The sequence below is a fragment of the Phyllostomus hastatus genome, unplaced genomic scaffold (genome assembly GCF_019186645.2).
Source record: "Phyllostomus hastatus isolate PE091 unplaced genomic scaffold, TTU_PhHast_1.1 phas_contig_196, whole genome shotgun sequence".
In the NCBI taxonomy this organism is placed as follows: domain Eukaryota; kingdom Metazoa; phylum Chordata; class Mammalia; order Chiroptera; family Phyllostomidae; genus Phyllostomus; species Phyllostomus hastatus.
In genome coordinates, this window is record NW_025333709.1 from 21,535,156 (window position 1) to 21,556,364 (window position 21,209).

The following is a 21,209-nucleotide window of genomic DNA, read 5'->3' on the forward strand; positions in this document are numbered from 1 at the left end:
GGCAGAACTATCCAACTTTTCCTGTATTTTCTTTTTTCCTATGTGTTTTTCTTGCTAATATTAACCATAGCCATCACTGGGTCCTTGTTTGGTAATTCTAATATTGTGTTCACTTATAGATCTCTTTCATTTTATATTTTTTCTCTTGGTTTTGTTGTTCACAGGGACCTGTCTCTTTAAATGCTTTTTAAAAGTGCCAGACAGTGAAAAAAACTGTTGAAACTCTAGATAATGTTGTCTTTCTCCGCAGGGGATGCACCACTTTATCTTTCCTTAGAGAAGAGGCCAATCACATTGATTCGATCAGGGACTAGGTTGAGCTGAAGTTGTGGAGGAGATTATTTGTATTTATCTTTTTGTTTTATTTTTTTTTCACTGAGATATAAGTGACATATTTTTATATTAGTTTCAGGTGTACAACATAATGATTTGTATATATTGCAAAACGATTGTCACAGTAAGTCTAGTTAACATCTGTCTCCATACATAGTTATAAAAAATTTAGTTTTCTTGCAATGACTTTGAAGAATTACTCTTAGCAACTTTCAAATGTGCAATACAGTATTATTACCTATAGTCACGATGTTGTACATTACATCCCATAATGTATTTATTTTATAACTGAAAGTTTGTACCTTTGATCCCCTTCACCCATTCTCCTCACCCCCAAACCTTGCTTCTGGGGACCACCAATCTATTCTCTGTATCTATGAGCTTGGTTTGTTTACTTGTTTGTGGATTCCTCATATAAGTAATCTCATGTGGTACTTGTCTTTCTCTGATTTATTTCATTTAGGATAATATCCTCAAGGTTCATCCATGTTGTCACAAATGACAAGATTTTATTGTTTTTTATATCTGAATACCATTCCATTGTATGTATGTGTATCATCCATCAACGGGCACTTAGGTTGTTTCCATATCCTGCTCTTGTAAATAATGCAGCAATTAATACAGGGGTCCATATATCTTTTTAAGTTAGAGTTTGGATAAATACCCAGAAGTGGAATTGCTGGATTATATGGCAATTCCATGGCTAGCAATTAACTTCAGGGCCACAGAAATGAAGATTAGGGTACCACCCATCTATTTATGTCAGGTCTACATCTAGTCATCCTTTAAAAATAGAACCGTATTTGTATTGATGTACTCGAGAAAAATGACAGAATTAGTTTTAAGTATATATTAAATTCACGTTCTTTAAAAAAGGGGAAAGGAGAAACTATATGATTTCCTAAGAACAACTTTCAACTCTGAAAATAACAGAGACAGTCACATTCAGGTGGACCTGTAAAACAATTTTAATTTTTACTCAAAATATACGAGGTGTCTTCAGTAGCCCTTATCTTACATGTGGAAAATGGAACATTGTACAGGAAAGGAGAGAAACAGAAACTCTTAGATTTTAAGCTCAAGTTTCAAAAATATTCAGGCAAGAAGGGTAGACACTCCAGACAGTCTTCTCATTGCACGCCATTGTCGAACACGCATTTTCATATGCCTCCTTACTTTGTAACATAAACATTTCATTTATTAGTAATAACAGTTTATTTCAGATTTTTTTCTAAATACCACGAAGGTTCTACAGTAGTGCCACTTATTTTATAAACTGACCTGCAGCTTTTTATTCTTTAAAAAAAGATCCCAATCTATAAATATCACACAGGGTGAGTGAAAATGGGATCAGTATTTTATAGTGAACCAGTTGGACTGACTGACCAAAGAATGGATCTTTGTATACAAATTCTGACATGAAAGACATCGGAAAAAAAGAGGAGGGGAAAAAACACGACATTTTAGGAATAAAGCTTAGCTACATAAAATAATTTTTAATTCAAATTCAGCAGAAATGATACAGTTCTAAAGAAATTGCTAGAAAGTGCTGCCCCTAATGTGCACTACAATTAGTGCTGTCTAGCTGATCGTAGGTGGAAGAGAGAACTTGGTCGTTATGCTTGAGGTGCAGGGAGGAGATGGCTGCAGCAGAGTTAAACTGTCTCCCGCCCCACCCACCCCTCCCCACCCCACCCCACAGAAGGGCCCTATGTTGCAGATGTTGCATACGCCCACTTAACTCTGACCATGCAGAGACACACTGCAGCCTTTGCAGCCTCACTGAAAATAACAATGTACACACGAAGTAAAACAATAACAAAGCGCAACAACAATAACTAAACCCTGTGATGAGAAACTTTGTCGTACCAAAACAAAAGGAACTCGACAGCTGTCTCTTACACCGCCTCAGGACGAACAGCATCCCTGCCAGGCCCCGTGCCCACCAGCTCTTCCGTGCAGTGGAAGTTTCTTCTCAGCCGCCATCTACAAGGACCTGGATGTAGTGAGCGTGTACCATGGCCGGTGCACTCACTATTTCGTGTGAGTGTATTTCGTACATTCACACGAAATACAAGCGGCCAGCACCACAACACGCGTTTGTTGGCTGCATACTGTTCTTGAGAAATGATTGGTCACCAGGCATTTTATCAATATGCAGTTTCTGAACCATGAACTAGAACAACTCTTAACTGACCTCCTTGGTTTTTAAGACATTTGTTAATGTCTTGTCTCTTTTTGGAACCCCAGTATTGTTGATAGGCAGCCACGGAAATAAATCCTCCCCCATTTTCAACTTACCCCTCTGTTTTCCCTAAGGTAGACCCCATGTAAACCTAAAAACATGATAACTTAATATACAAGGTTTTTCAAAGTGCAAAATGTGTTACGCATATATTCATAGGCTTCATTTAAACAGCATTTTATACAATACAGTACAGTTTGATACTTCTACTCATAAATTATACCACTCACAGACAACTACTTTGAAAGGCTGGCCACTCACAGTAAGCCAATGCCTTTTTACATAAAGTTAATACAGTTGAACCTGTACAAGCTTTGTGCAGACCAAAATAAAGTTAATCTTACACGTATCACATATATACATATATATTTTAAAATGCTCTTTAAATGCTTACATAGAGCTCGACAAATCTCACAAACCATGAATTACCATATAGTTTGGTTTCTGATTTGCACGCAAACATCATACACAATATTTAAAAATGTACAATTCATTTTATGTCTTTCTGCAAGACCTGCTCACCCTGTAATTCTTTTGGAAGGGTTCTGGACCGTTGCAGAACCACACTAAGTTCTTCAATGACCTTTGAGGGCAATTTGTTGTCTGGATCCAAAGGAGCTTTGCCATTCCTGTCCTCAGCCTTCCCCGAGTTCTTGAAGCCTTTAAGGCACCTCTGCTGTCCAAGAAAGGCCTCAGCCTCAGTATCCTCCAGGCAGTTGAAGCTCCGGTGTTTTCTGGTTCGACTCCGAAGTTTGTCGTCCCTGTGCTCCAGGCAGTGGGCCACCATGGAGGCTCTCTCCTTCAAGGTGCTGTCCCCAGACTCCTGATCGCCCTTCTCTCTGAGCCGCAGCTTTTCCAGTTCCGCTCTTGCACTCTAAAATAAAACAAAATGTCGCACAGGAAGCAAGATTTGGCATGATTTACGTTTAAAAGATACACTCCATTTAAACGTTGATGCTTCTTATGTTAGAGCTTATTTCTATGATTTAGGTTCCAACCTTATACTTTGACACAAGGGGCTTGTCTGAATTTACACAGTGATCTGAGAGAGAGGACATCGACGACAATGCAGGCCATGGAAATTCATTTTAACATGCGTTTAACACAGCATTTCGAAGATGTCTTTCAGGTTAGGTATTTGAAGTGACTCTCATTTTGAATTTGCCTCTTCCGATTCCCTTCCACTGGGATGCGTCACACGTTCGAGGCTCTGCGGTTGGTACGGAGTTGTGCTCACAGCAGTCAACGAAAGGAAGTCTCTGTGGTCGTGTGACCACAGCCCCTGGAAACGCCCTGGGCCACAGCCCCTCCCTGAGATCCCCATGTTAGCACATTACATTTAATATTAATATTTAACATTAGCATATTGAAGATGCTGAGAAGTTTTATGACAGAAATCTGTTCAATTTTGTGTTCTTCTCTCCTCCCAAAGTATTTAGTGAAATCTCTCCTTCCACTTATCTATGAGAATTCCACAAATGTAGTTTTAAAAATGCTATGTATACACACACACACATATATACACATATATGTAAATACACACACACTTTTGTATCAGTGGATTCGAGTACACAGTCATTCAATCAAGTACAAGGGCCTACAGGCACTGGCAATTCATTGTCACAACACCTGCAATGGTCTAGAGGTACGCTTCCATTTAAAAAAATTCTTCTCCTCAGTGATAGTTTCGGGTGTACACAGTGATTAGACATTTATATACCTTACAAAGTGATCACCCCGGTAAGTCTGGCACCCACCTGGCACCATTCATAATTATTACAATGTTACTGACTACTACGCCCTATGCTGTACTTCAATCTGCATGACTGCTTTTATAACTGGTAATTTCTATTTCTAATCCCTTCACTTTTTCAACCATCTTCCCAACCCTCTCCCATCTGGCAGCCATCAATTTGTTCTCTGTATCTATGAGTTTGTTTCTGTTTAGTTCAATTTTTGAGATTCTACATATAGGTGAAATCATATAGTATTTCTCTTTCTCTGACTTACTTCCCTTAGCACAATACCTTCCGAGTCTGCTGCACATCTACCAAATTGTAAGATTTCATTTTTTATGGCTGACGGGTGTTCCATTACATCTATGTACCCCATCTTCTTTATTCTTTTATCTGTCAGTGGACCCTTAGGTGGCTTTGATATCTTGACTATTGTAAATAACGCTGCAACAAACACAGGGACATACGTATCTTCCGAATTAGTGTTGTAGATTTCTTCAGATAAATGCCAGATTTCTTCAGATAAAAGGCAGATCTATTTTTAATTTTTTTCAAGACCCCTCCAGACGGTTTTCCGCAGTGGCTGCACCTGCAGCGCTCACGCCCACCAACAGTGCGCGAGGGTCCCCTTTCCTCCACATCCTCACCAGCACTTCTTTGCTGATTTATTAATGATAGCCATTCTGACAGTAGTGAGATGATCTCTCATCACTTTTATTTGCATTTCCCAGATGATTAATGATGGTTAGCATATTTTTATATGTCAGTCGGCCATCTGTATGTTTCCTTTGCAGAAACGTCTATGCAAGTCTTCTGCCCATTTTTTAACTGAACCAGTTTTTTGTGTATGTTAAACTGTATGAGTTCCTTATATATTTTGGATGGTAACCTCGTACTGAATTATCAGTGGCAAATATTTTCTCCTGTTCAACAGGCTGTTTTTCATTTTGTTGGTTTCCTTTGCTGTGCAACAACTTTTCAGTTTGATGTAGTCCCATTTCTTTATTTTTTCTTTTCTCCCCTTGCCCAAGAAGATGTATCAAAAAATAGTACTAACAGCAATGTCAGAGTCTACTGCCTGTTTTCTTCTAGGAGGTTTACAGTTCATAGGAAAAAACTCATTTTTTACCAATTTTGTTTTAATGCTTTTTCAGCTTTCAACTTTTTTCCCCAGCATTGGAATATTTTGAAACATTCTTTGTCTATAAGTTGAGTCACCACCTCACCACATTTATATTTATAAAAAAATCCTGGTTTTGAGTTTAACTACTCATAAATTTTCCCTTTAATTAATATTTCATGGTATTGTTTTAAGAGCCTTTAATGATTTCTTTAGAGTTTTAGTTCATCAGCTTTCTGGTGTTAAGTATGCTAAAAAATACTATCTCTGAAATTCTGAATGGGATTAGGTAGTAACTGTATACGCAATTATGATCCCAATTCTTTACTGGGGATTGGTCAATGCATTTTGAAACTAACAATAGATAATTTGCTTTGCTCCCTACCTGACCCTAAGGCAATGTCGGGAGAAGCTGAGGTCACAGTGGGGCATGTCTACTCCCCACGTTTGCTTCATTTATTTAGCCTGTGTCTCCTAATCTGGGTTCCTGGGAAATGTGACCCTTAGAATTTTAAGATTCTAGATTAGCTAAGGAATCCACAGTTTTGCAGGGCAGTTTATTACCAAGAAAACCTATAAGTGCAGAATAGCAGGAAGGACAAGCTCATGATATCTTGGGGTCTTATTCTAACCAAGGAGGCTAGAAAACAAAACTGTTATTTTCAAAACTATTATCTTTTAGAGAAGAGGAATATTACAAGATAAATGTTCAAGAAAAGATAGGCATGGGCAAATATTTTTAAAAATCTGAGCACTAAATCTTAGCCCTGACTGGTGCGGCTCAATGAGTTGTGCATTGTCCCACACACTGAATGGTTACCGGGTCGATTCTTAGTCAGGGCATAAGCCTGGTTTGCCAGCCAGGTTCCGGTCAGGGCATGTATGTGAGGAAGCCAATTGATATTTCTCTCATACATTGATGTTTCTCTCCCTCCTTTCACTCTCTAAAGGTAAATAAATAAAATCTTTACAAAAATAGCCAATGACATTATTAAAACTAATCATTTAAAAGAAGTTAAAAAAATACGAAAGTTCAAAAAGTGCCAGTGCCATAGGATTATTCATAATGTTTTCTTGATGGATATGGTTCTTCTTTCATTTTTCAAAGTGGTGATTCCTAACTTTTTGAAGCTAATGAATGAATTAATGCACTCAATCACAGTAAGACATAAGATAGCAAATGCTATAATTAATCTAAAAGAAATAAAATGGTAACCTACCTCAATATTCCTCCGGGCTTCGGTTGCATTTCTCTCATGCTGGATGGGGATTAGAGGCAAGCCTCCAATCTTGGGATTTTTGGTTATAGAGCGTTTTCGTTCCTTTCCAGCTGGTGGCCGTACATCGTGTTCATGCTGTGAAAACAAAATTTCTTGCCATTGGTGTGTGACTTTATTCTGTGGTGTGAACCACGTGCTACATAGTCACTTGGCTCCTTTTCCATGCACACAAACCAAGCGATGTGCTTTCCATGAGAAAGCCGTCTTAACTATGATGTCAACTGTGGAGGCAGCACCGCTGAAACTCTTAAGTGAACTGGGCTTTGAGGTCTCAGTTCAATTTATAAGCTCCAAATACATACCTTCTGTACTACTTATCAAACCAAAAGGCGGGGGGAATATTTAAGAAATTTCTTTGTGGTAGAAAAATAACACACTTGTCTACATTTCTAGAGCCTATGATCAAAGTAAATATACATTCACATTTGCCCTCTCCCCCAAAGTTAATTTTGGTGTAAACATAATGATTTGACTGAATACAGCCCAAGTCAATCTCAGGCCTGCTTACCAGAAAACTTAGTCTTACTTTATGACCTTTTTAAAAAAGTTACTTTTTCATCTAATTGAATTCCAAAGAAATGTTACCTTGTACACAGACATTTATACTGAAAATCACTGTTTAACAGAGAGCACAGCACATTTGTTCTCAGATTATTGACTACATATTCTGGCCACTAAGCAATTATAGATATGACTGAGAAAAAGTTAATTTTGCAATGGGGAGAAATATCCACAGGTAAAAATATAAGCTCTTGAGTGATAAATCCTTAAGATATGTATATGAAAGGAAAATCTTTAAAGATTTTTCTCCTCCTCAGGGTAGATTCACTTGTCAGAAGTTGGGAAAAGCAAACTGACTTTCAGACAACAATCTGTGAAAGAAATACAAAATACCAACTATAAAACGAGCAGCTTACAGATGTTATGATGAAATGAAAAACATTTGGTAAGATCTATAGCTAAATGCCTATTCTTATTTTCCTCTACCCTTAAGATTCAACAGATTCCTGTTCCGACGTCGCACTTGGTATTTTAACGTAGTGTTTTATAGCACAGAAGGCATTTCAACAAATGCTGCCTGTGTGCCCACTGTAAATAGCTAGATTTCATGCTTGTCGATAGACATGTATTATCTCCTTCAGTCCTCAGTAACCCTACAGTGTAGGTCCTGCTTATTACTAGACTTAGTATATGTGCATGAGGTCTGCTCTTGAATTTTAGGAAAATACTAACAAATCCACCATAGTGGATTATATAACATTTCAATCAGAGGGAAAGTGACCAGTGGCACAGTATTTTTATGTCATGGTCCCAAACTTGATAAAAAAAAATTGACATTACATAACTGTGGTATTCCCAACATGTAAAGCTGGGAGAAAACCGACTTCGAAGGAAATAGGTGTCCTATGGATTATGTTTACACTTCCACTCATTGACATGTAGTACGTATACATTAAATGAGATGCTGAGGAACCTGACTGCAAATGCAATTTTCAAACACTGTTTCTTTCCCTGACATAAACAATGCTTCTAATACTGGCTAATTAGGATCACTGAGCTGATCCAAGAAATATTTTTTCTCAACAGCAGAAATCATTAGATCTCAGTAACATGTTCTGACATTTATAGTTATGTATAAGTGACTTCCAAATTTATACTGTATGACATACTTTCATTATTATAACCAATGACCACACCCCCAAATCTTCATTTTTGTCTCCTACTTTCCATTTATTTTCTTTCCCTAGAGCTTTACTGAGGTATAACTGACAAATAATATTGTAAGGTACTTACATATACAGTGTGATGATTTGATACATGCGTGTGTTGTGAAAGGATTCTCTCCCACTGAGTTAATTAACACGTTCAACAGTTAACATATTTACTGTTTTGGTTTTTTTTTTTTTTGGTGAGAAAATTTAAGTTTTACTCTTAGCAAAGTTAAATTATACCACACAGTGTTATCAAATATAGTCACTAATAATATGAGATCCTCAAACCTTACTCATAACTCAAAGTTTTCTATCCTTTTACCAACCTCTCTATTCCCCCTGCCCCTCTGTAAGCAAACACTTTTCACTCTGTTTCTATGAGTTCAATTTTTTTTTTTTAAGATTCCACATATAAGTGAGATCATGCGGTATTTCTCTTTCTTAGTCTGGCTTATTTCACATGGCATAATGGCCTCCTGGTTCATCCATGTTGTTGCAGAAGACAGGATTTCCCTATTTTAAAAGGCTGAATAACATTCCATTGTGTGTGCACCACATTTTCTTGATCTATTCATTCATCTGTCCACAGACACTTCAGTTGTTTCCATACCTTGGTGAGGGTGAATAATGCTGCAGGGAACAAGAGGTCTGCCTTCCTTTCTGAGCTTGACCTCTTATCTTCCCAGATAACTTAATTTAGTTCCATTCACTCTAAGTATGTTCAGGCTCCTTTAGACCTTCAATCCATTCTACTTCGCAGGTTGCTTCTGATTCCTTTCACAGCCTGGCCTAGATTTCACGGGCAATCAATATACTCACCTCCTTGTCAATATCTTCAAGTCCTATGCTCTTTCTTCCTCCATCATACTTGCCTGGCAAAGCCCTAAACCTAGTTAAACCTAATTCTACTTACCCTGTGGGTGAGTACCGACAGATGAAGGAGAAAAATAAAACAGATCGCTATGCTACTGCATGCCTGCACAACTCACTCCCTCATTTCAGACACGGCCGTCATTCCGCTACTCTGAAAGGAATTCTCTGAGAACCTTTTCTCAGTTAAAGCCCCTCCTTACCCCAGCTGTGCCAGCTTTACTTTCCCTCACTTATTTTATCTTATCCTACTAATATCTATTTGAAATTTTATTAGATTCTTTTCCTATTTTAGAAATACTAGCTGAGCACATAACTTTGTAAATGGCATTGGGTTCTATAATGCAGATACAAATACAGATCTAATAAGAGTCCTTCCCCAAAGAGGGCACACAGACGGCCAATCCACACGTGAAAAGATGCTCAGTGTTACTGTCAGAGAAATGCAAACTAAAACCATAGTGCAATTACACCTCAGGCCTGTCAGAATGACTATCATCAGTAAATCAACAAACAAGTGCTGGCAAGGATGTGGAGAAAAGGGAACCCTCGAGCACTGTTGCTGAGAATGCAGACTGGTGCAGCCACTGTGAGAAAGTGCATGGAGGTTCCTCAAAAAATTCAAAATGGAGCTCCCTTATGACCCAGAGATTCCACTTCTGGGAATATATCCAAAGAAACCCAAAACACTAGTTTGAAAGAACATATGCATTCCTACGTTCTTACAGCATTATTTACAACAGACAAGATATGGAAGCAACCCAAGTGTCCACTGATTGATGAGTGGATAATAAAAATAGTGGTGCATATATACGATGGAATATTAGTCATTAAAGAAAGAAATCTTACCATTTGCGACAGCATGGATAGACCTAGAGGATATTATGCTAAGTGAAATAAGTCAGACAAAGACAAATGCCACATGATTTCATTTATAAGTGGAATCTAACGAACGAAACAAACTAACAAACAAAATTGAAACAGACTTGTAGCTACAGAGCGCAAACTAGTGACTGCTGAGGGGAAGGGTCTGACAGCCTGAGTGGGATGTAAACCACAGCACAGGGAAGACGGTCGATAACAGTGTAATAGCTACATATGGTGCCAGGTGGGTACTTGAAATACCGGGGGGAACACTTGTGAAGTATATGATTGTCTGACCACTATGCTGTACCCTTGGGACTAAAACGAAATAATACTGAATGTCAACTGTAATTGAAAAATAAAATAAAAGTGAGATACCAAATAAAATTTAAAAAGTGACTGACAGAGTCTGTACTCTCATGGTATTTGTGTTTTAACAGGAAAGATAGACATGACATATCTAAATACACAAATCCTTTTTACTTAGTGCCACAGAGTTGAAGGGCAGGGTGCTCAGTGTTCCTGCAGGAAGGTCTAATGGCAAAACGAGAGAGTTTTTCTGAGAATGTGACATGTGAGCCGAAACCCAGAAGACTCGTGAGGCAGGGGTGAGGACGGGGACAGGTATTAGAAACGTGCTCTGGGCGCCAGGAAGACTCGCTGTAAGGACACTTACTGTTGACTCAAGGGTGAGTGTGTGTATTTAACGTATATATTAACGTTTGCCACTTTCCTGTGTCTCCCTGTAGAGGTGAACCGTAAAATCCCGAAACCCAAAAGGACCTTTGTGTTTATGTTAATCCTAAAATGTGGACTGAGCAAGGAAGGGTACCTAGGCTGAGTCTCCAGGGACACGACGGTAAAGGGCGGGTGAGGCAGGGAGCAGTGACTTGGTCCTGAGAGCAACCCCTGCTTCCCAGGTATTTATACTTTGATTTTTAAACCACAGAGTTGACTGACTTCAATTATTTTAAAAAAGGAATCAATTTATAGTAGTTGTATCACAAAGAGACAGGGTAACAGTCTTTGACTCTGCAGTTCCGATTTTAGGAAAACACTTCAAATCTAGTTTCTTAAAGTAGGACTTGAATGTCTGAATTATTAAAAAGTCATTAAAAAAAGAAGAAAAGTCTCTAAAAAGTTAGCAACCAGTCTTTTTCTGCAAATGTATTCCCAAGTAGTACTAGTAGCATTAGGGTGAGAAGAACAGTGTTTGTTAACCACTGGAGAGGATAATAAATTAAACGAACAGAGAAAATGGTTTTCAAAACAAATGACCAGACTGGGCGGTGAATTAACTTCTCTTGCAAGAGAAACAGGGAAGTACACCCTCAGTAACAGAGAGTGGCAACCTGATCGTTACCAGTGAATTTCAATGCTCTTGTGGGAGGCATTGCTGGGAATTCAGCCAGGCAATGTTGGGGGAAAAAAAACAATTTTCCTAATGGGACTACTGAAACCTCCTCCCCATCAAGGAAAAAGCGAGTCCTCCTCCAAGGAGGACACTCAATGAGGAATTTAGTGGATGTGTTTGCCTGTGGCACCTCTGGGTGTAAACCAGTAACTAAATTTGTATGGCCCTGCGCAAATGATGGGAACTTTGTTTATCTTTATTCCTCGTCTATGAGCAATGTTATGCACAGTTTGTTGCAAGTAATATGAGTTAACTCTTCTTGAAGTTTCTAGCAAACAGTAAGTATTAAAGAGATGTAGGTTCGCATCCTTGTCTGCGGACGGGCAGGGCGGGGAGGGAGGGCAGGCACTGGGAAAACACAAAGGGAAATAACGCATTTTCCTAAACGAAGATCAACGGGGTCTCCGGCGGGCAGCGGCTCAGAGGAGGCCACCTTCTCACGCGGTCACCCTGATGCGTCCGCCTCTCCCAGGCTGAGGGGTTGCTGGGTGGCAAACACGCCTCCGCAAAGACAGTCAACTCTCTTTCAAACAGCCATGGATAAATCTGGATGCTTATCTATTTAAAACTATGTAAGTGAATAAATAAAAGTCTATGCCTAAAACTCATTAAACATTACTGGGAAATCACCAGCATTTCGTATCCACCATTTAACACTTTACTGGACAACAGGAAACGGATCTCTTACCTGGGCGATGAAGACACTGGCCATCCACTCCATCTGGGTCTGTGAACTGTCACAGCACAGGTGCCTGCAAAGCAGCATTTATAAACATATAAATGGGAGCCTGTTCACTTCAGAGTATTTGGTGATTAAGTGACCAGAAATCCCTTTGTGTTTCTCTGATTAATGACATAATGCGATCAAAACGGGAGTATTTCAGTACTAGTTGCTTCAGGTTTCTGATAAGTATGCAATATCAAAATAATGGTGTACACATGCTATTTTATACAAAATACTGCCAGGGTTTTGGTAACTGCTGAACAGTGATCGGCGATAGTTTTGGAAAGGCTGAAGGGTCAGTGTCATTGGTTCTTCTGGGTGCTTGATGGTAAAATGTTTTTTCCCTGGAAACTCCCAGCCTAAGAAGAAAACTATGTGCATATTTTCTTAACAGCAGATTTTTAAAAAAAGGCTTAGATGGTCTTCATCATTATGATTATAAATATTAATACCCACGAGACTCATGAAAAATAAATTAAATATAAATATTGCCTGTCCAATAACACTGATTCAGTCATCTTTTATTGGGGGGGATGCAAAAGACCGGGCAGATGGAGGCATGGCCTGAGGACACGGCGGGGGTGTGGGTCAAGGAGACCCTGAAGAGGCACTTGGGGTACGGTGCGTGATCGATGAGACGGAGGTCAGTGAGAGAGAAGGGTACAGTTAGTGTGATCTCTCAGAGCATGGTGACATCAGCAGAGTCAAGTGCACAGGTTTGAGACCAAGATTTTTTTTAACAGAATTTTGACTGGTTCTTATCCTTTATTTAAAACTGCACTTTGCCTGCTGACCCCATAAGAGCCAGGATTCCACACCCATAACAACTGGGAAGAAATCAGATAGTTTCTCTTAAGAGGTACTGGCAATTAGGATACATGGGATTGAAATGGACCTAAACCCTGAAAGCAAATACAACTTCCTCTTCCTAGATGCTTAGTATTTAGTAAAGATTTTAACTTCACTTAGGTGAAACATTTTCTGTCTATGGATCCATCTGCCGAATCACAGCATTATTCATTTACTGAAGTTAGCATGAATGTTATCAAATCCCGAAACTGCCAGCTGTTAACTTACCAGTGATGTTTTTCGGAATATGCTGTCAATCCCCAACTGCAGCACAAGGGAAAAAACAAACACCAACGTATTAAAAACGATACACTTTACACTAAGGTGACATTTAATGGTAGAAATGCATAGCAGAATTGACACCCACAAGTGATGATTCAATGGCTATGATTTATCAAGAGGGAAATGACAAATGGTGGGGAATTTGGCACAAATTTAAATATGTTGAAGGGAGACAGAGGAAAGGAGCCTTGTGATGTTACGGGGCAGTGGGGAAAATCTCTCAGAAAATAGATGTCCCGGAAAATGGCCAAAATAAGATACTATACATCGGACCTGCTGATAGTTGTGAGAAATTAAAAGAACATGCCAATTGCAACACAGGCATCTACATGTACTGCACTTACAAATTAAGCATGGTGGCAAAAGTGAGAACATTTTCAGAATCTCAAATCACATACAGTTCATTAAAATTAAGTTTCATGAGATTAAGAGTGTAAGTACAAACATTAATTAGCTAATCAAGTTTATGATCAAGAAAGTACAGTGCAAAGCGACCCCTGGGATGATTCAAGAGTTAGGGAGGAACACGTTGTTTAACTGGACTGCACTTCCCCTCTGCCATCTCTGTGCTGCGGATTCACTACCAAATTCGGCAAAGCAGAAGGGGAAATCACAGAGCCAGGAGGAACAAGACACTCTAAAAGCCGAGCGTGAGGAGGCGGAGGGCAGCCATCCATCTTCCTGTGGGTAGACTTGCTGGGAACAGTCCTCCTGTCCCCAGGCTGTGACTGTGCAAGGCATGGGCTGTGGGAAATGCATGTGTTCCCAGCGGACAGGGCCTTCTGGGGATTTCTTGGTGTTCAAAGGAGACATTTAATCACCCAGAGCTTGCCTTTAGTGGGAACATCATCCCTCCCTATCTACCCACACATGTTCTCTTGATCTGGCTACTTAAGACACTTGTCTGAAGCTCAGTTTATAAAAGGTGAAGCTAACGCCACCGATCCCTAATTCCTGGAATAGACATATTTTCCCATCACTTTTCAATCACCCTTCTCTTTCAAGCTTTACCTGGTTGGAGGTTTCATTTTCTTTTTCACTCCAAGATAAAACTTCATTGAACTGAGAGAAAACATTTTGTCAGGTTTGCTACTCTGTTAAGGAAAACAAAACATTATGTAATTAAACACTCGTCCTCTACTGAAAACACTGAAGAATGACAGAAAACAGTAACCTGGCGCCCGCACGGCCCCCCTGCTGGCTCCATCAGATAGAAGGACGCAGGGGGAGTGTGAGCATCTCTCGGAATGAAGGGGTAAGCGCTGTCCTACCACCCTCCTGCCTGGGCAGTCCACTGTCCTTGAAGGAAGTGAATGGGGACACAAACGCAAAGTAGGAAGACTACTAAGCTCTGTTCATGGCCATCCAGGGAGGCTTCACTGCTAGGGAAACATACAGGGCAAGTGGTCAAGGAGTGCACAGAGCTGAGCAGATGCTCCCAAAAATGGGACCTCAGAGCTTTGGAAAGCTGCCTAACGACTCTCTCTCCATCACGTATTAGCAGATGTTACTAGCCGGTCGTTCTTCGTGCATCACCAAAACAGAACTTATGCTTAGCTCAAGTGAGTTCTAAAACTCAATGGGAAAAAGTGTCTCTGGGTCCTGCTGTCACTCAGCATTTGAAATAATTGCATGGGTATTTCTAGAATCTTGAGATAGTAGAGATGACACTGTAGGCACCCATGGGACCGCCACCCTTTTCTACTTCTATCATCCTCAGAAGTATCCCAGTGACTCTTCACAATTCCATAGCGAATGTTCTCTACACTCCAGGCAAAGTTCCATCACTGCTAATGGTTTTGCCAAATCTTAGCTTTCTTACGGACACACCTATCTGGAACTATTTTGTGTGCAGCTCCTTTTACTCAACAGGGATTTAAGGAGTGCTCCAGGTTGCCGCATACGTTAGTGTTCACCTATTTTACTGCTGAGGCGCATTCTTACATTGACGGTCACTTGGAATGCTTCCAGGTTGCCGCTTTTATGAATAAAGCTACTTACGAACATTCTTGAACAAGCACTTTTGTGGCCATAACACCTAGGAACACAGCTGCTGGGTCATGGGGTAGATGTACAAATAAATGTATCTAAATTAGACCGCCAAACATTTCCACATAGTGACTGTGTGATTTTACCATTCCATCAACAATTTGGGAGTTTCAGTTCATCAACATCCTTGTCAACATTAGGTGTTATTGTTATGATTTTAGTTGATTTTAGTCAAATTAAAGATAAGATAGTACCTCAGGGTTTTAATTTGCATTTATTAATTTCCATTAGCTAAACTCAGGATACTTTTACCTTAGGGCAGGGGTGTCAAACTCATTTTCACTGGGGGCCACATCAGCCTCGAGGTTGCCATCAAAGGGCCGAAATAACTTTAGGACTGTGTAAGTGTAACAACTCCTAACAAGGTGCCGGGCTGAATCAAACAAGGTGGAGGACTGGATTCGGCCTGTGGGCCTTGTGTCTGCCACCTGTGCCTTAGGGCATGACACATAATTCTCAGTCAAATTGACTGAGATGCTGACTTAAATGCTAGTTTATGTAACACATATTAGACTTCTGTTTAGGACGTAGGTCATTCTCTGCCCTAAAAAATGTGAGGTGCTCAGAAAGGCCACATATGGAGTTCTCTACTGTGTTACTGAGTGCATTAATGGCATACCTCAGGGGCTCAAAGAAATCATCGGTTTACTATGCATTTTATTTATTTATTAGAGGTCTTGACTTCCAAGACAAAGGGCTGAGAAAGGTATAAAATTGTAAATGTGAATACCCACACAAAAAATCAAATGCTACTTATACAAATACCTTCTGATCCTTGTAAAGAAAGAGATATCCATCCCGTAAAACACTATAGCGATCTTGAAATTTATTTCCAGACAGGATTTTAGATGGTTCTTCTTTGACTTTCAGGGTCCCTTCTTTGATACTTCCCAGGGCCATTCTCTCTGTAAAGCATAGTACTTCTGTAAATTGGGTACATTTTCATTTATGTGGAACAGATAAAAAACATGTCTATACTTTCAGCTTTGGTATTATGAAAGAATAAGTTGTTTATCACCACCAAGGAACCTATGGTTAATTTCTGGGAACACCATGTGTCCCGGGTGTGTTGGACAAGTCACAGACCCACTGACTATACCTATTTATACCTATTTATAATCTACAGGCCTGCCTGTACTGTCTCATTAGCACTTTGAAAAAATATATATGGTTAGTCTCAACTGAGATGTGCTGTGAGTATAAAATATGGATCAGATTTTGAAGATAGTATAAAAAAGTAAAAATGTCACAATTTTGTAATGTTGATTCCATGTTGAAATAATATATTTTGGAAAAGTGGATTTAAATAAGATACATTAGTAAAATTAATTTTACCATATATATTAATAGTACCTATATATTCACATATACAAATTCACCACATATATACATACACATACACACACGCACACACAGTGTGGATCCCTGGCAACTTACAGTCACCCAATCAGCTGTATTATACTGATCTTAAACAGCACTTGTACAAGCAAAGCAAATACACAGGTAAATAGGAAAACCTCCAGTGGAATTCTGACACAGCAATCCAGGAATTTTTAAGCCATTCAAGACATTCCTGCCGAAGTGAAACAGGAAAGGCTAAAAAAGACAAAACAACTAAGGCAGAGCACTTAACATCAATTTCATGTGCAATACTGTCCTTGCCCCCCACACACCAATCATTTCAACTCATTCGATTAAGAAAACACTTTCTGGTTAAGAACACCACATTTGTATTTGCATAAATTCATCACTGTGTCCTGCAGTCTAAAACTTTCTCCACGTAACCCAGACAATGATCCTCGGCCTCCTGAGACAGAAGGGCAGCTCACAGAGCGCTGAGCCCAAACAGCCCTGATGCAGCCGCAGAAGCGTCAGCCTCTGCTTTCCCCAGAAGGGGCACTGACCCCGCCCTGCAGGCTGCTGTGGCCCTCCCATTACATGACCGCCACCAACGGCGCAGAGTGGGGTACTGGGGCAGGCCTGGGACTGTTAGAAAGCTTTTGGTGTTAAGGTGATACAATTTTAAAATATTTATGCATAATTTCTGAAGTGTAGAGAGTAATGAATGATTTTAGAAAGAAGAACTCTTAGTCTTCAACCCAATAATCCCTTGGTTTGGGGAAAACCTTGCTTACACAGAGAACAGTGCACAGATGTTTACAATTAAAATTAGCGTAAGAAACAACTTATTTTACAAAGTAGAAATAGTTCCTTGCAACACAAATGTAAGCATGGAATGACTACCTGCAAGCAGAAATCCCCAGGGTTAACCACATCAGGGATCCTAACCACGAGCAAACAAAGGCAATTAACAACTCCCAACAGTTTCCATGACACATAATTCTGGCCACAGACAATATTCTTTCAATCACACAGTCATACTAAAATAGGTTATTTTTGGCAGTTTGTGACTTTAAAATTGTTTCTGAATAATATACTGCTAAAATTGTCTTCTGGCACAATTTATTAATATTCATTTCCACATAAAATATTTTAATGATGTTTTATAGCTAAATGACTTTTTAAATTCAAAATAACCTTTTTCTAATTAAAAGACTTGAAGACATTTTTTAATACAACTGGAAGATCGAGAAAAAAGTAAACACTATATAAAACTAGTGTATATTTTAGACTCTTCAAAATGTCTATTTTATTTTTTTAATTGTTGTTCAAGTACAGTTGTTCATGTATTTTTATCTCATGTGATTTGCAACTTTCTGAAGTAGGGAGAGTACAGATTATATAATCTCACTTAATAAGTGAGAAAATTGTGGCTCACAAGGGTTATGCTATAAGGTCAGAAACCAACTATTAGAATCACAGTTCAGGTCTCTTAATAACTAACGTAGAATTCTGTCTTTTATATTGAGGCACTTCTACACAATGGTTATAATCATCATGATCACCACCATTACCACAATACCAGTACATGCCCAGGTGCCTTTCCTGACCTCATGCACCGGTTTACACCGTTAAGCACTATTTTTCCTAAAACCTACTCCTTTGATGTTTTCTTGCACCCTTTCTGATTGTTCCTCCACACACCAGTCACCTCCTGATACATCCATTCCTTAAATGCAAATATTAATTCTATGCTCAGCTCTCTAATATTATTTTCTTTTTTCTTAATTTTTTTATTTTTTAAGATATTTTATTTTAAGATTTTATTTATTTATTTTTAGAGAGGGAAAGGAGGGGGAGAGAGAGAGAGAGAGAGAGAGAGAGAGAGAGAGAGAGAGAGAGAGAGAGAGAGAGAGGGAGAGAAACATCAATGTGCGGTTGCTGGGGGCCGTGGCCTGCAACCCAGGCATGTGCCCTGACTAGGAATCGAACCTTCGATGCTTTGGTTCGCAGCCCGAGCTCAATCCACTGAGTCAGCTCTCTAATATTATTTTCTTGAAAATAATTTTTATTTATTTAATTTGAGAGGAAGGGAGGGAGAAAGAGAGGGAGAGAAACATCGATGCCAGAGAGAAACAGATTGGTGGCCTCTCTTACACAGACAGGGCCGAACCTGCAACCCAGGCGTGTGCCCTGACCGGGAATCAAACTAGATAGCTTTCGCTCTGTGGGACTATGCCCAACCAACTGAGTCATACAGGTCAGGGCTAATGTTCTTAAGTTTAACAAGTAAGCTGTATGATCTTGTATGCCCTCAAGGCTAAAGCCATGTTCCATGCAATGCACTCCACAGCTTCCTCAGTTCCCTTCTAAACGTGTACCCTTGGACACAATTCACAGACAACTAAAACCCAACACATCCAAACTGGAATTCAGTGACCCTACCCCTATGTCACCCCAAATAGTAACTTCTATACTGTCTTCCTTAATGACTCAGAAAGCACCCAAAGGGAGAAACTGAGAAGTACACACAGCTGTCTCTGTAATAATATAATGTTAATTTCCTTTAGAAAATGTTCCCTAACTACCTAGTTTTATGAAATTTTATCAGTCATTTCCTCAATTACAAAGTGTTTTTTTAAATTAATATTCTAAAAGAGTTTAAGATAGAATCTTATAATGGAAGAACAAGACATACAAGAAAAACAAAACAGGAAATGCCATTTCCTGGAATGAAGAGCATCCAGTGTTAGAAAAGATGTCAATGACCCCCTGGCTGAACCCCTTCTCTGCGCTTGACAGCTCTCCACAGACACCCTGGCCTGCAGCAGTCACTGATAACCTGTTGTTAGTATTTATATTTACATTTAAATATTCCTCATATATTTAGGTTTTCTTTGTGGGGGGGGGGAGGGGATAAAGATCATGCTTTAAAGATATCTTTAAAGCTTAAAGATAATGCTTTCCACAGATTCCCACACAAAAGAGAGAGCTAGCAGAAACTTTTCAACTGGTTTTCTCAGTACCAAAGTATAATATTAGAAGTCAGGACTCATACTGTATAGTGAATATCAGAGACCATCATCAATTCCCTCCAAAATACCTCCACTTGAAGTGGAAAAAGTTTCACCATCAACTTTTAAACATCTCTGGTTTTAAAAAGTTTTGACAAAGTGGAATGTAAGTTATTTCAGCTGGATTATGACTCACAGACTCATACTATGTCTGCAGAAAGTTTCTTAAGTCAGCTGATAGTGGATGGCTCAGCTTTCCAGGTCTCAGCTTGCAGAAGCAGCCGCATTTTGAACTGTTTCCTTCTGATGCAAATTGAATTCTAAAGCATCTGTCACATGCAGCAACCCAAATTTAGAAACCTGCAGAGATCTGAATTTGAGTTACATATATCTTAAAAGTATTTCTCTCCCACTGAGATCATTAAAATCTGATTCCCATGTATCGCATTCAATTATTGGGGTATTTTTTAAAAGAACTTTAGCACTTAAGAATACGACTTTAGCAATGTAAAATTATTCTGGAACCTTATAGAGGCTATCAATTTATGCCTGGCTTGTGATAGAGACATTGAAACAACTCAATATAAAAGACAATGGTAAAATATGGTCTAATAAGATGAGCTATGACAAAGTCTAAATAGCAATTTTAATGAAGTTGTATTCCCCTATCTCAATGCCTCAGTCATAACCCATGGAGGAGAAAAGACATTTGAGGACTGTTATCTTTCTTTTCAAGTTAGTTAACCCCTCATTACAATAATGACAATGGTACAAAACGTTTCTAAGAAATCAAATGCTGCTTTTGAAAAGCACAGAATTGATTTTTAAGTAGAGGCAACAGAAAATCCATTTACTCTAGTGTACTTCTAACATGTGAAGTGTGTTACTTCATTACCTTAAATGAATGAGCAGAAATCAAGTGCTAGCAGATTCTACATCCATTTCTACTGTGATGTCTACATTCTAAACTGTTCAGATAAAATGACAAAACTGAGAAAATTAAACCTCCTAAACCCTCAAACTTATTTGATAAAATGTCTTCATTTAGCAAGAAGGTGGTAAAAACAGTGTCAACCAAAGGTACAGGCTTATAATTTATTACATAAAATAAAAAATAATTATCATACAATTAATGAAATGCAAGTTGTGTATGTGTGTGTGTGTGTCTGCAGATACAGAGTTGGAATAGATATAAGTGGACAGACAGTAAAAGTTGTGGCAACTAGGTGTCAAGTATGAGGGGACAGAGGGCAAAGGATGTGGTATTGCTACTATATTTTTTTGACCTTTCATATTTTTACTGTTATTCTATTACAGTTGTCCCAATTTTTCCTCTTTTCCCTCCTCCACCCATCCCCACCCCTCTCCCACAGTCA

At 39.1% G+C, this 21,209-nt stretch overlaps 1 protein-coding gene across 8 annotated transcripts in view; it reads right to left on the reverse strand.

Moving 5' to 3' along the window:
• Window positions 1-2,042: 2,042 nt before the first annotated feature.
• Window positions 2,043-21,209, reverse strand: part of ARAP2 (ArfGAP with RhoGAP domain, ankyrin repeat and PH domain 2) — a 159,893-nt gene continuing 140,726 nt past the window's right edge. For all 8 annotated transcript variants that reach the window (XM_045834426.1, XM_045834427.1, XM_045834420.1 and 5 more), the window contains 6 exons: window positions 16,244-16,383; window positions 14,441-14,523; window positions 13,376-13,411; window positions 12,263-12,326; window positions 6,655-6,789; window positions 2,043-3,452 (listed from right to left, as the gene is read on the reverse strand). In XM_045834426.1, coding sequence (XP_045690382.1) covers window positions 3,069-3,452; window positions 6,655-6,789; window positions 12,263-12,326; window positions 13,376-13,411; window positions 14,441-14,523; window positions 16,244-16,383 — 842 coding nt within the window. In that variant the 3' untranslated portion in view covers window positions 2,043-3,068. The remainder of the gene's footprint in view (window positions 3,453-6,654; window positions 6,790-12,262; window positions 12,327-13,375; window positions 13,412-14,440; window positions 14,524-16,243; window positions 16,384-21,209) is intronic.